The following is a 15,703-nucleotide window of genomic DNA, read 5'->3' as shown; positions in this document are numbered from 1 at the left end:
AGTAACATTTTATTTATTTGCTATAGTTCAATTCTCTTATCAAATTCCATTCATTTCTTTCCTTCATTCAGCATGGGTTCCAGGAAGCTATAAGTTCATTAGAATCCGTTCTGATTTTGATATTGGCTTTTACAGGTATCTTATTCACACAGCATGAGTCAGATGAAACAATCTAGCTTGAGTTGCGTATAATGTTTTTTTTCTGAAGATCAGCCTGTGATCAGATGAGAGCAGTTTCTCATTATTTTCTATTGCTCCTCCAAACAATCTTTACTGAAGTCTTTGAAATAATGTATGACCTCTGTTTTTGTACTTCTCACAGATTTCGCAGGCTGTCACTACCACTCAGACATCACTAACACAGACAACTGTAATGGAAACTGTAACTATGGTGACCACAAGAGAGCAAATCCTGGTTAAGCATGCTAAAGAGGAACTCCCACCACCTCCACCCCACAAAAAAAGGCAACTCCTTGTGGATTCAGAAATTAGGAAGAGGTGAGAATCATCAAGAGACAGAAAGAGAATACTGATAGTCTGGACAAAAATGCATAAATAGTAATTTGATTGCAATATTTTTCTGTATGTTATTTTGAACTTCAAATTATATTTCTGTTCTCTACTAGGGTGCCAGTTGATTATTATCTTTCTTTACTCAGCATGAGTTATGGACTATGTTGTGCTTCTATTGCACCTATTTAGAGGTAGAGAACGTTAATGATTACATCAATACTATTGCATAGTAATTATAATCAGGTAAAATCTTTATGTATGGCATTGTGGGGACCCCACTTGGGATCTATCAAGACTAGGGTCCTGAAATGTGATGGGAAAGAAGCATTCTATTAATTCTAGGATTATTTAAGAAGCATTTTATAATACTAGTAATGAATTTTAAAGCACTAGTAATGAAGATACTGCATTCTTTCTAAAGTTCATTGTATTCTTCTGGGCTTGTGGGTCAGGAGTGAAAATAGCAGTTCTGGAGAGGCAGTTTTGTTTGGTGAAACATGCATTATTATTACTTTCAGAATTTTTTCATGTGTAACTCAAATACAAGTGACAGGGGATTTTAAACTGATGCTGAATACTAGTTAAAGTCAGGAGAGAAAATTCTGATGTGTTTAAGCAGAATTGGCTCAAGCACTATGTTCCTAAATGAGGTGCTAGGAAGGTAGATTTCAAACACTCATGGTAATGTTTGTTATGGAAATGCTTTTTGATATTCAGATAAACATGAATTTCAAGGTAATAAATTCAAGGACTGAAAGGGATGTCAAATTGCATTCAGTGTCTCTTTTCTATAGACAATACCTTTGTTTAGTTCAATGTGCTTACCAGGATAACTATTTTCTTGTAAAATAGTGTTTCACTTATTAAGAAGAAAGAACTATAGCAAGAATAGGAGTAATATGACTCATTTTTATTTGAAGTTTTATGTTATTGAAAAAGTAGGTACTTTTTATATGTAGGCATTGTACCTGCGTTTAACCATTCTAAAAGTAAGGTTTCTAGCTCACCATTATTATTTAGGAGTGCTGTATATGTTTTGTTAAATTGGGTAACTATTTCTATAGAAAGTTCTTGGTCTAAATAAGTTTGTGAGCTAAATTTGAATTAATTGAATCTATCTCCTAAGCCCTCATTTGGAATCTGTTTTTTCCCATATCCTAGGGTACAATTAAATAATGAGAACTATATTTTGCTAATATATTCCCAAGCATTCAAAGTGATGCAGAACAATGACTGTCAGCACACTTGTAATTTCTGAATTTGTTGAAGGAATTTTTAGATGGCAGTGTTGTTACTTATTAGGAATTATAAACCTTAGCATTCCTGTTAATGTTGCAGTAGTAATGTGCAAAGATGTGAAACAGGATCAAGGCCCTGTTAGCTTAGACAGTAAACCTTTAGTGTAGCATGGTCCCTATCATTAAAATAATGATCGTCTTCATTTTGAAATTGAAAAATTAAGAATTGAAATGTCCCTGCAATTTTGAAGTATTTAAGCAATCGGTATTTTATTTTTTTTTTGTTTTTTTTTAATGATCTTACTTCATAAGGAAGCAAAGTGCAAGACTACTGTTATAAAAGAAAACATTATCTTAATTGAAACTAAATGAAGTAGGATGATGTTTTTAAAACCTATTTTTTAATTCTTCAAGAAAAATGTTGCTATATGCACTATTATAAAACTGGAGACCAATTGGCATAGAAGTTCCTTTTTCAACTACTCTGTATTTGCTGTTAGCATATATTTTTCTTCTTGCTCACATTAATTAATTTGCCTTAATACTGAAAGTAAACTTGGCAGGGTACAGCAGACACAGACTTCATACTCATCATTCAAGGAGACTGCCTGAGGGCTAGAATTAGCTGGATTATGGGAGTTGTTTTTCTTCCAAACTACCTAGGTTTATAGAAACTCATAATTATGTGTTATTACAGTGCTTTAGCTGATGTCTGTCTAAAGCACTGCAACTAACAAGTTTATATATAAATCTGATTGATCCTTGTTCAAAAAATAGAATGTGTTATCAATGTTGAGACTAGGATTGCTTTGAGATATATTACCTGTAGATCTGCTACAAAAATTTACGGAGTGTTAATGATTTTTTTACCATGCATAGTAGGTTCCTAGGGTTTTTGCTTTGTTTTAATGCTATCTAAGATATGTGCACTCACCATATAATTTCTGTTTAACTTTTGGATAAGAGTCAAGATGGAACAATTTGTATTTCTTACTCTTAGCCTGGCATGACTTTAGGTAATTTAATAAGTTGTGCTTTCTTTTAGATATTTAAAATCAGAGTCCTTTTCCTTTCTGCACAGGTCGGACTTTTATTTTGATCTGCTATGAGAGAAATCTGACTTCTACAAGGAAAAAGGGAATTAATTGTTTAATATGCTCTAACTATGTTTTTTGTGCTGAAATTACTTGATCTGTTTTAACAGTTGTGCCAGCACATGAGAACTAGTCGTGTGTCCCTGTTGTACCTGTGAGTGGACCTAAAGTTTGGGAATGTGGAAAGTAAATGTTGGAAACATCCACAGCTATGCAGCAGGATGAAGGATGGTTATATTACCTGTAGGCAGTGTTTCTCCATTCAGATAATCTTTCTAACATTTCTAGCTGAACAGAGAAAGCACCAAAGCCCACCATTTATGTACCTTTAGTCTCTAGGAAGTGCAAGCAGGTGTCCTAGAGTGGGAGGACCAGTCAATAAATAACTTCAGAGAAAACACTTTGAAAGTAATCTTCAGGGAAGAAGTTTCAGCTTAGAATAACAGGTTTTTTGTTGGTTTTTAATGAACATGTAAAAATGAACACATTTTATAGTACTCTGTTGTCTTTCTCAAAGACAAAAAAATATAAATTTATACTAGATATAAACATAATAATGGAAGAAGAAAGCTCACCTAAAAATGTGGGTGCTCAGTTAAGATATCTTTGTTCACTGGTGCCTTGACCCCTTGATCAATCTTTTTTTTTTTTTTTTTTTTTTTTTAAATAGGAGAAAAAGTTTTGTAGTCCCAAACAGCCAGTCATTTATTTTCTGGGTGCATTGTTGGCCACAAGATCTCTCAGGGTTTTTTGTTTGTATTCAGTTGCAGCTGCACCAAAGGATAAATAAAGCCCATAGTGCTGCATGCTTTTTGATTTTTTAAAAAATAAATTAAAAGAACAGGAGTTCTCAGCCCACCTCTCCTACTTCATTCTCTATTGTGTGTGTTTACAACCAAAACTTTCCCTGAGCACTTAATGACTTAGAGTGAAGGTTATGCACTCTTTAGTTTTGGTTTGATAGAAAAGCCTTAGCAATTACTCAAGACTTGTCAGAACCTTCCAAAAGTGAATAACCAGATTGTATTGGCTGCTTTCTGCAGTCACAGTGCAACACACTGCATGCTGTTGCTTGGTATTTTTAGGCCTGGGAGGGAAAGAAAAATTGAGGGTTGAGGCTTTTTTGAGGTGGTGAATAATGCTCCCAGGTTTTGCAAGCTTCTTTCACCTGTTCTCAGACTTTAGTTGGTGGTGTTTCTGTAAAGGAGCAAGCTTGAAATAAATTCATCGGGCCCGATTACCACAGGTTTGGAAAGATTTGTGCTCCAGATTTGCTTCTCTATGAACTGAATATTTTAGAGATACAAGATACAAAAGGAAGGAATAATAGTTTGGCTCTTCAGCAAATATTGCATTAGTGTACTGTGTAAGACAGCCTTCAGTTACTAAGCCAAGGGAAAAAGAAAGAAAAAAGATGTCTAAGATTGAAACATCAAAGTTTCTAGAATGCCAAGTGTTTTATCAGGATTGAAAGTACAAAAAAACTCTCTTTAAACTGAAGAAATTAAGAAGTAGCATTTTGACTCATAGACCAAAAACATCCACAGGACTGAATGTCACATTTCCATTGCTCTTATTTACTGTGGCATGAATGCATGGGAAGGAAGCTGTTGATTTTTTCTTGCCTCTTAAACCGAGTTCTTTTGCCATATGTGAAAGAAAGCAGAGATAAGAGCCAGAGTAGTTTTTATAAAATTCCTTCCATTCTCACCCCCTGCAACCACCCCCCCCCCAAAAAAAAAAAATCTAAAACTCTTTCAGGACTAATGCTTTGAAATGTCAGAATAACTCAGGTGAGTTAAGTTCTATTACTAGTCAAAGAAAAGCCCCTTTTCCTGCAGGACTCAATTTGAAACTGAAAAAGATAAAATACTTGGAACTGTATAATAAGATCTTGAAAAGCATGTACTAGGCATTAGGGCTAGAGATAAATGTAACACAGCTGAGGTTATAGTATTTAAAAGTCCTGTGCATGGCAAAAAGGGATGAAAGATGACATATTTATGTTCATGGTATTTTCATATTCTGGGAAAAAACAGGTCAGTTACATATCATAGAAAAATCTGAAAACCACTTTGTTCAGACTAAGTTATTAAATAGCAGACAAATAAGATCTGGATAATATTTAATTTAAACATATTTGTAATAATATGTTTCAATAACCACCAAATCTACCTTTCTTTCAAATTTGGTAAATATCTTTTTACATGCTTCCTAAGGTTTCCAAGGAAAGTCTACTTGTCATAACATTATTATTGGTATAATGTTAATCTGAAGATTCGAAAGCAGCTTGATGCCCTTCGAAGAGCAAGGTGTGTCAAAACAGGATAGTTGCTCCATCTAGTGGTTTTGTTTTTCATTTAACAGCTGTTAAATGAACTTTTTGAAAAGAGTCAAGCCCTCGCTTCTTTGAAAATTATTATATTTGAGATTCAAATCCTTCATTACTTAGGAAAGTTTGTAGAAAAAATTATCAAAGGAAAAATTATAGGGACTTTATAATGATCTTTTGGTTAGCTATTGCTTCATATATCCCATTTTTCTGCAGTGAATTATGTTAGTCAAGACTAAATAGTGATTGCTTAGCACTTTTACAGCCCCTCCATTAGGTTGTTTTACCCTTATTCTTTTATGAAATGCAGCTTGTGCTCTGGTATTTTTATCTAATGATAGGTAGCAAATTCAAAAAGAAGAAAGTCATGTCTTCAAGTGTCCTGGTGTTGTTTGATTTCATTATGTCTGTAGCCAATTGCAGAGGAAAGGAAAATGTGACTGAGACACAACAGAATAGTTTTCTGTTACTTAGGGAATAATTAATAAACATTTTCATTTGGAGTGTAAGGTAGTATGGATATGTTGAGGTTTGTATACATGGGCACTTCTTAATACTTACTAACAATTTATCCTTTATCCTTTTTGTGAAGTGAGAAATGGATTAATGACAAATAAACAGAATTTATATTCTTCACACTTAGCCCCTGAAATTACCTGCAATATTATCAGGGTGGTACCAGTCAGCACCTGCTGCAGGCCGTGATGATTTGGTTTAACAGTACTCTGTACCTGATGGTTCCAGTGAAGTTTCTGTTAGAAATACACACTTGGGATTGATTTCATGATTCTTTTCATGCCTTGGTATGCATTACAGAAATGTACTGGTCATAATAATGATGAGGCTAAACTTAATAGTATCACAAATGTAGAGGGAGGGTCAAGATGTCCTTCTGAAAGGAAATAAAATTATTTGACAATTAAACCTAAAACAATAGGAAGGTAAAAGCATTTGTTTGGATAAATTGGAGGTTGAATTAGAAGATAAGAACAGCTCTATTTATCAACTGCTGGCTTATCAGCTAAAAATGTAGAGGAGGAAAAAGACAGCGGGGAATTAGATCAGAATAATTCTTCCAATGGGCACCGTGTGCTGTAAAGTTGTTCTTTGATATGTTCTAGGCAGTGAAGAGCTACAAGATGAGAAAGATCTCTGGTGAGCTGGGGGTTTCAGTCCAGACATGGAAATGAAATAATTCAATAAAGTGTTTCTTGGATCAAAGTCGTATCATTCCCTGCCAACTCAGTATGTAGGCAAATGGTTTTATGTCTGCTCAAGATTCACAGTGGTGACAGGCCCTGTGTGATTTTTATTTGGAGAAGGAAGGAGGCAAATGAGCAAAGGAAATTTTCATGTAATTTCTGTCTCTTAAAAGAGTAAAGTATTGAAACTACCGTCTGTCCGTGTTAGCAGTAGCATAGTAATGCAGTTTAAAGATGAAATTAATTCCGATTAGAGATAAGATTATGTACCATGATGGCCACATGACAGGAAGATACTCCACACATTGTGTTGCTATGTGAACTTGTTCAACGTTGAATTTGTTTGTCTATCTATTTATTCAAAGCATATTTAAAAACCAAGTTCATATTTTTAATCTATGCCGGTCACATTTTCATGGAAAATTCTTCCCAAATTGATTTTCTGGATCATCCTTAAACGTATGCTCACCTCAGATTCCCATTCCAGACTTTCTTACTAGATCACCAATTATTTGCTCAAAATTGGCTCCTTGTTCTGGCTTTCATTTTCTCTATTAAATACATGATAAACCTCACCTTTGAGACATTTCACAATTTAAATGCATCACATTTTTTCTCTTTCTCTGCATGGAATTTCCAACCCAAATACCCAGAGTAGGATATTCTTGTCCTACTAGAAATCCCTTATCTAATAAAAAACTTATGAAAATCACTAAGTAATAAGGGTTATTTTATTTATATTTTACAATAAAAACAAATCTCCATTTGAACTCCGCTGGCATGTGCTGGCCTGTAAAGAGAGGGCTAGGGGACCAGTAAAAATATTGTGGAATAGCAGAAGAAAAGACTAAGAGGGAAACAAAAGCATGACTGCTGCTTGAAGAATAAATCCCTTGCTTTAAATGGATTTTTTAGGTGGCAAGAATCCAAGGTACATGTTAATTTATGGTAGTTGTTTAGAATAATTTCTCACATGTTTTTTTGGTTTAGTATCTTCCATTGATCTATTTTTGCAAATTCTACCTGAAGTTTGTTGGGACAGAAAGGCAGTCTTGAACTATTTTATGTCTAAAATATTATTGTGCCTCAGAGATTTAAAGACTTTATTTATACTTCAATATCAATCGAGAGCTAATATAATTTCTAACTGCAGCTGTGCTCAGAAAGGAAGTATCCAGTCACTAAAGCAGAATGATTAAATGCCATTTCTACCAGTGTTTCCTCCTTTACCTAAGATAAACATGATAGTGATTTTTTTTTCCCCCTCACTAGGTAAGATGTCCTTATCTTAAAGATATTTGTATACTGCAAAAAGCTACTTAGACTTAACTTTTATATATTTTAATTCTTTTCTGCTCCTGTCTGCATCACCCTTTTTTGAACAAGAGTTTCTGTTTGTGAAATTATATTTATCTCCAGGAGAAACTGCAAGTGACAGAGCAATCTGTTATGTAGGATCAGCCTTTGTATATCAGAGAATCGTATCATATTATAGAATGCTTTCAGTTGGAAGAGACCTTAAAGATCTATGTCTAATACTTACCACCATCTGATGGCCATGAGATGTGTTCCTAATTATTTTGTTTTACTGTCAAAATTATCCCAAAAGCTCCCATTCCTCTTCCAGCTGTTGCAGCGGCAAGGCCTAAATATTTTTTTTTTTTTTCCTTTGAAGAACTGATCACTGAAAAAAATGTTTTTCTGTCAATTTCCATTCTTTACCAGGGTAAAACCACGTTATTTTTCAGAGTTGGTCTCACTAATTCTACTTGCCTGCAGCTTCAGAATGGAACAGATGTCAGAACTCATGCAATTTAACCTGCAGTCAAGGAACTCCAGTACTCAGGGACTGGTAAACTTCATTGCTATCAGATGTCTGGTGTTTTGAGATTATCAAATAGGCAGTTAATATTTGTAGAACAAAGGATAACATTTTATTTCAAGAATTGCAGTTGATGTAATTATCAGAAATAAAGATGAGGTAAGAAGCTCTCAACTGATTGGGGATTAACATCTGTGACCAGCACGCACATTCCTTGAACCATCTTCGAATTTTATTTTGATTTTTGCCTTGGAATTTGTAGTTCTTTATAAATCTGAAGGTTTCTCTACCTTCCATTACTTCAAAGTCACATCTTTTCTCCTTGAATGAGTGTTCAATTAGGATTATCAGGAAATTTTTATCAAAATTATTCCTAAGAGTTTATAATTTGAATGTAAAATATTGGACTGAGATTAAGGCAGTGTGTGCTTATTTTTCTTTTGCTTTCATTATTTATGAATTCAAAAAAATTGCAGTGGAGAACAAAAAAAAAAGGGGAAGCATAAATATTAGCCCAAGCATGGAACTCTTGCTTGTATTCATTTTTCATTTCTGTATATGTAGATTTATGTAGCACCTGGTTTTGCCTTACATCCTTGTATTTTAGAAGTATAAATCCTTGTATAAGTGAAGTGTGTTTTTATTAAATAATTAATTCCTCTAGGGGTATAATTGTTGTTCAAGTCACTGTTTTTAGTAGATTTTCAGATGTATGCAAATGATGCAACCTATAGTCACAAAACAAACTTGAAAGATACAGATTGTTATTTTTTCCCCTGGGTCTTTCCACTCTATTGTTTTTTCACTCTCTTGCTGCAGAAGGAAAGTCAGCTGCAAAAGGGATATGAATATTAGAACATACAGTGCAATAAAATAAATGCAATCATGCAGAGAATGTGGCACAAAATGAGAAAAAATAGTCTGAAGCTTCTTGTTTTTAAAAGTGCCGTAGATACTGAATCGCAATTTGAGATTTCTAGACATTAGTAATTTACATATCTGCATTTTGAGACATTACATGAAGAGTGGTTAACACAAATTAAGATCTGTTTTAAAGGGGTTGATGAAAGAATCCAGAGTATAGTAAAGAAGGCTGTAGAGTTAAAACTAGTTATAAATTAAGTGCAGAGATATGTGGACCTTAATTTTAATTTTTAAAGCTTTAACTGTAGATAATTATACTTTATTTGTTGATTAGTGATCACATTCTATAAAAAAAATTAGTTAATCAGAAAAAGCTTCTTTCATCAATTTTTCTGCTTGAATTTACTTCATAATATCATCATCAGAAGCTGGGACAGCTATCTCACAGGGTTGAAGGCTGCATTTGGTGAGTTGGATAGCCCTTACATCCTCAACTCAGCCAACAGGACTTGTGGTACACTTTCTTCACTGATAGACATTTGTTTCATATCTTCCAAAAGCATTAACTTGAAAACAGAATTCTTACTATGAAAATTATTACATTTGTTCAGCTGTCAAATTGTGTCTTAAAAATGAAAAAGTATTTCTATGTTTCTAAATTTTAGAGTGAATAGTTCTATGAAGTCTCTGATGAGACATAGGAATTTAAAACTGTCTTTTGCTGATAGAAATTGCTGTTTATTCACGTGTTTAAACATCATGCTTGCTGCCAATCTTGTTTTCAGAAACTGTGGAAGTTAAAAGTCTTGTTGCACTGTTCTGTGTCTCAGGTTTGACTCGGACACCACCGAGCTCCACAGCTGGATGACCCGCTCCGAGGCAGTGCTGCAAAGCCCTGAGTTTGCTGTTTTTCGGAAGGAAGGGAACCTCTCAGACCTCAGAGAAAGAGTCAATGTAGGAGAAACTACTTGTGTACATGTCTGTTAGTCTGTATGAGCTTGCCAAAATGCTTTAGAGCCCAAGTTTAAATAATTTAAAATATAGTCTGACAAGCATTGATTGTCCAACATAAACTTAGAAGTGTTCACTGTTTCTGTGAATTTCAGATTTTGGCACCAAAATGACTACACAGGCTGTCTGAGCACATAGATATTTGTTGATGTTTTTGTTCATACATATTCATATTGAATTAAGGTATTCTAGAGCCATGAAAGTCTTAGGTAAAGTTATACCAAAGGCTATATATAATTTCTTAAATATGCAACATCATTCTGTACTGAGAGCTTAATTTGGCATTATACATGCATAAACTGAAGAATATGAAAAGTGTCACTGGAGTGGATACTAAAGAAAATCTATATCTATTTCCTTTTACAGAGCTGTAAAATATATATGACAATCACCAGTTTCCACAGGGCTTTTATTGTTTTTGTTTTGTGTTGGTTTGGTTTGTTTTTTATTTTTTACTCTATTTTAGTACCATATCTGAATCAAAAACTGTTCTTTCCTGCCAAAGTGAATGGTTCTGCGCAGCTTAAGAAGTAGCTATATTTGTGTGTCTGTGTGCCACAGACTGAATTACTGAATTTAGCCCTTGAAAACTAAGTTGTTACAAATTTTCTTCCTTAATTTTTTCAATTATCTCAGATACTAGCATAGCATGTTATGGAGCATCATTAAAGCTCATGTTGATACATACTCCTAGAACACAAAGAAATTGAATTAAGTTACTGTATTGAATTTAGACTTGCTGCTATTTTTTTCTCATTTTCCACTTTTCCATTATAAATCAGGTATGATAACATTGAGTAACACGGAATTTAGTGACTGTAAGTGTACGTTTTTAAATTCCATGTTAAATTCTTATTTATATTGTCATGAGTGCTAGAAATTATGCATTCCAATAGAATATCTCTAATTCATACCACAACATCATGTTATGTGAAATATACATAAATATACATGTGTATGCAGACTGGATCAAATAACAGGGTAGATTTGATGGGTTCACATGCTTGCATACTGAGTTAATAGTATTCATCTAACACATTAATATATATGCAGTTAATTTTCTAAGTGCTCCAATCTAAATTTTAAAAGACATAAATAGAAAAAAAAAAAATCTTATCTCCCCTTCATATATTGACATTTTGAGGAACATATTTATTTCAAGGATGAATTAGTTCATCTCGACCTACAAATTAGTCAGATTACCCACACTGTCAGGTTTCCCATTGGTTCTACCTCATATTGTCTAAGACTTTATAAAAGCGTTGAAGGATCCAGGAGCCATGGTTCACCTTCCTCCTTCTTTCCTTTCTTAGCTTTTGAGGAGGTGGTGATTGCTGCAAGTGAAGGAGTGGAGGTGGGTGAACCACAGACCTCCTTTGGCCCCCTCGGGAATTCCACTAGCTCTTGCCTTGCCCTTGCTGGAGCTGAGGAAGCTCACTGGGGCTGGGATGCCTCTACCTACCACATTTATTCAGTTCTCATTTCATTGGTGAAAACACACATAATACTGGAGAAAGATGCATGCAATTTGACCAGTGCATGAGTATTTAAAGTTTGACTTCAAGACTCTAAAGAGAGCAGGAGATATTCCAGATGTTGCTTTGATCTCCTTGGAAATTTAATAAACGAATTGTTAACAAACAAATTTCCAGGATTATTTTTTTCAGTAAAGTAGTGAAGAAAAGTATCTGTTCTGTATCAAGACAGGTCTGAGACAAACCAATAATTCTGAATAGATATAAGAAAAATCAGTATGTATCCTTCATTAACATATTTTTAAGGACCAAGATCCATTTTAATTTCACAGTGTCACTGCTTTTAAAATTAACATTTTATAGAGAAAATTAAGTTACGTTTAGAGGTTTCTAGTTGCTATAAGGGAGGAAACATTCTATGACAACTCTGAAAGATGGCACCTGACAAATGCTACATAGATTGTGCGTTAAATGGTTTTCAGTTAGCATAAATCTTTGAACACGTTTTTTAAAACAGTAAAGAAAAATATCATTTTTTTAATGAATGCCAGGTCTTTAAACTTGTCCTGACCTGACTTTTCCTGGTCTTGTCTCTGTCTCCATCCAAAAAATGAGAGACAAAGGAGAAAGTACTCTTCAGTTCATTGATTTGAACAGTTTCATTGCTGCTTGCTAGCACTTTTAATTATTAGTTCTGTCAAAATGAACCTCAAATCAATGGAAAATAAGATGGTGTGTGTTTTAACACATTATATAATCTCTAGCAAAGTTGTGGAAGACATATAAAAAAAGAACAAAATGCAGAAAGGAAAACATATGTGAGAGATAATTGAAATAGATTTTATTGTACTGTTGTGCTTTAAGCCCAGCTGGCAACTAAGCACCACACCTGCTCACTTCCCCCCCACACACCCCAGTGGAATGGGGATAGCCAAGAGTAAAACCTGTAGGTTGAGATAAGAATAGTTGAATGAAATAAAGAAAAATATAATAATGATAGCAAATAATAATTCAGATAAAAGAAAGAAAACAACAAGCAGGGCATGCACAGTGCAATTGCTCACCACTTGCTGACCAAGGCCAGACCCCCTCCCTGAACACAAACAAGTCCTCTTCCAGGTAATTTCCCCCAGTTTATACACTGAGCATGTTGTTCTATGATGTGGAATATTCCCCTGGCCAGTTGGGGTCACCTGTCCTGGCTGCATTCCCTCCCTTCTGCTTCTTTTTTCTTTTTTCTTTTGTTTTTTTTTCTTGACTTAGGATAGACACAACTTAGAAAACCTTAAACATGTACATTATCAATATTATTCTCGTAATGAATCCAAAAGACAGCACTGTCCCAAATTCACTGTATCCCAGCCAAAACCAGGATGTTTGCTGGTATCCACAGTTATACCCCAGTGTTGTACTTGCACGTGCATGCATGTGACCATCTACACATGTGCAGAAATCCTATCTTGTCCTTACTTTATCATTTAGGAGTTTTTGCTTATATGTTATCATAAATTGGTACATCACAAAACACCTGTACTTGGCTGACGTCAAAACTGTCCTTTATTCCCTGCCATAGTCAGAGCTGAGTCCTAGAGCAGCACTGGGATGACTTTCTTATCTACTGTTCTTTTGGGAGCAGGTTACTAGCTTTAGGTTTCTTTATCTTGTGGCAACTTGCTCCTGCCCATCATTTTTCATGGATGAGGGGTCACTTCCATAAGTTTTAGTGGAAGTGCATCTGCTGCATGATAGACAGACAGAGACGTCAGAAATGAAATCCACAAGGAAATCTCTTTTGCCATCGTTGGTGATTCATAAAATGCAAAATCTTGCTCCTATCCCAGCTCAGAGGAGTCCTGAGGGACACAGAGCCAAGAGCAGGCTGTATGAAATGCAGTGATTCTGTTTGCTAAGCCAGCTGCTCTTCAGATCCTGGCAGGAAATTAGCCTTTGGCAGATGTATTATGTAGCTTGAATATGTTAGATATGTGCAAGAAGTCCATTCCTATGTCTGGGGAGAAGAAAAGTATTTATATCCTTTCCCTGATACAGAAGAAAGATATTTACCTTACTTGGCAAGGGAGACTGCAAAGGCATAAGAATTGAAGTTTCATTGTTGAACAGCCTTGCTCCTAAACAACGGAGACATCCAAACATTAACAAAGTAATATTTTTATACTGTATCCCACCATAAATATTCTACAGTTAGTGTGTGTATTTTACTAAAATCACACCTAAGAATGACTCAGAACTTCTATGATTTTCTTAAGCTGTAATGAGCTTTCAGTATTGCAAATTCAAATTTATTAAGGTTCAGGTGCATAAAACTTCCACAATTTCAGGTAGTAAATCTTACTTAGTAAGTTGGATTTGAGACTATCCAACAAGAAATTGGAAATAAAATTCCTTGAAAGGACTTTTGGTTAGCCAAGAAAAGAAGCACCTAGAAATTGAGAATCAAAGATAAACACAAGGAACAGATGTAAGGGAAAATGTCAGATATCCTAGACAATTAAATTTGTTCTCTTGGCATTCTCAGAAGCCCCATTCTCGTATGTTTGTTTTGTTTTAGTGACCTTTTCCAGGCATACTTTTTTGGGCATGGATATTTGAGAGCTGTCAGAGGTGGTGATGATGATGTTGCCCTCTCTGCCCCCAGGGGTGATGGGTCACCATCACAGGAGGTCAGGGAGTACTGCTACCCTGCATCCTTTCGCAGAGCTCTCAAAGGAGTATGTGGATTTGATATATGAATAACGCCCACATTTCTGCAGCCATCAGTATTTTCTAGGTTGTGAAGTTATGAACTGCCAACTAAAATCTCAAGGTTAAATAAAATGTTTAGATTTGTAAAAGCAGCCCCTTCGCCTTTGGCTAGCATTTAGCGAAAGATGAATTTATAATTTTTTCAGTCAATTAAAACTGGGCTATAATGCATTTGCATTGTCTGTTGCAAAGCAGTCCAAAAGAGAATTCATCTCTGCCTGAGCAAAAGCCTGTAAAGTTAACCTTTCCTTCTAATATAGGTGTATTTTTTTTTCTGAAAAATCTTTTACAGAAAGCGAAAAGAGGTAAAAACGGGGGGAGATTATATAGTTGGAGGTATTTTGAAGTAGCTTAGCCACTATTGACAAAAAGTGCCTATTACAATGTACAGAATTTAAGTTTCAAATCTTCACAAATCTCTTCAAAATTATAAATTAACCCATTCTACTTCTGCCTTAAATGAAACTGGATCTATAGTATTGTCCATTTCAGTAAAGGAAAACAATTAGAAAACAGAGCCAAAGAGATAAATGAGAGGTGTTTCCAGCACTACTCCATTCATTTCAAGTGGCACAGGGCTACAGAAATACTTCTGGGTATCTTAAAAACCCAAGAAACAATCTGCAGGTTTGGCAGGTGATGGCAGAGTGTACAGACTAATGGCAGGAACATGTGGTCAGTATTTTGAGTAACTGGAGTGAATTTCCTCCTTTCTCCCCATGTCACATCATTTTTCTTTGTATGAGGAACCAAGAATTCAGTCTCTTCTCCTTAGTGCTTCCTGTGTGTGTTTGTCCTCCTGTAACCAGTGTTAGACCTTCATTTGCATAATATACACCAGTTGCCTAAAATGAACGGAGAAAACTAGTTGACAGAAAGTTTGATATGTGCAAAACCTTTTATGTTTATTTAAGGCTTCCATGCATAGTGCTTGCATTTTCTACCAGGACCTGGAAACTTGAATCTTTCAGGAAAGAGGTGGACATTTCTCCATTTTCCTGCACACATAGTATATGCTGGGCAAGGAAGGGTTAAATTCCACAAGCTTCTATGTAATATCATTTTTATACTTTGGAAATATAAGTTTTAGCATATTTTATGAAGTTTTTTTTAAATATATTTTTCTGCTCACTACAGTTATGCACATGATAATTACACACCTGGCATTATAGACAGTAGAATTATTTTCATTATATTTTAGTGTTTCAGTGATTCCTTTGAGTTCTCTGTAGTTATTCTCATGTTAATTATACCTGGCATTATAGACAGAGTAGTATTAATTAAGATTCTGTAAGAGATTTTGGAACTCTGCAGGGAGTTAATTTACTTTTTTAATTTGGAAAATATTTAAATTGTTCTGTGAAATGGTACAAGATTTTATTGACCTCC

The 15,703-nt window shown here is 34.7% G+C and overlaps 1 protein-coding gene across 2 annotated transcripts in view; it reads left to right on the top strand.

The window, feature by feature from the left end:
- Window positions 1-15,703, top strand: part of DMD (dystrophin) — a 767,992-nt gene that overhangs the window by 91,927 nt on the left and 660,362 nt on the right. For both annotated transcript variants that reach the window (XM_062488103.1, XM_062488102.1), the window contains 2 exons: window positions 323-498; window positions 9,896-10,019. In XM_062488103.1, the coding sequence (XP_062344087.1) occupies window positions 323-498; window positions 9,896-10,019 (300 nt within the window). The remainder of the gene's footprint in view (window positions 1-322; window positions 499-9,895; window positions 10,020-15,703) is intronic.

Source organism: Cinclus cinclus, chromosome 2 (assembly GCF_963662255.1).
Source record: "Cinclus cinclus chromosome 2, bCinCin1.1, whole genome shotgun sequence".
Classification (NCBI taxonomy): domain Eukaryota; kingdom Metazoa; phylum Chordata; class Aves; order Passeriformes; family Cinclidae; genus Cinclus; species Cinclus cinclus.
Note: the sequence above shows the minus strand (reverse complement) of the source record. Positions and strands in the feature narration are given on the sequence as shown.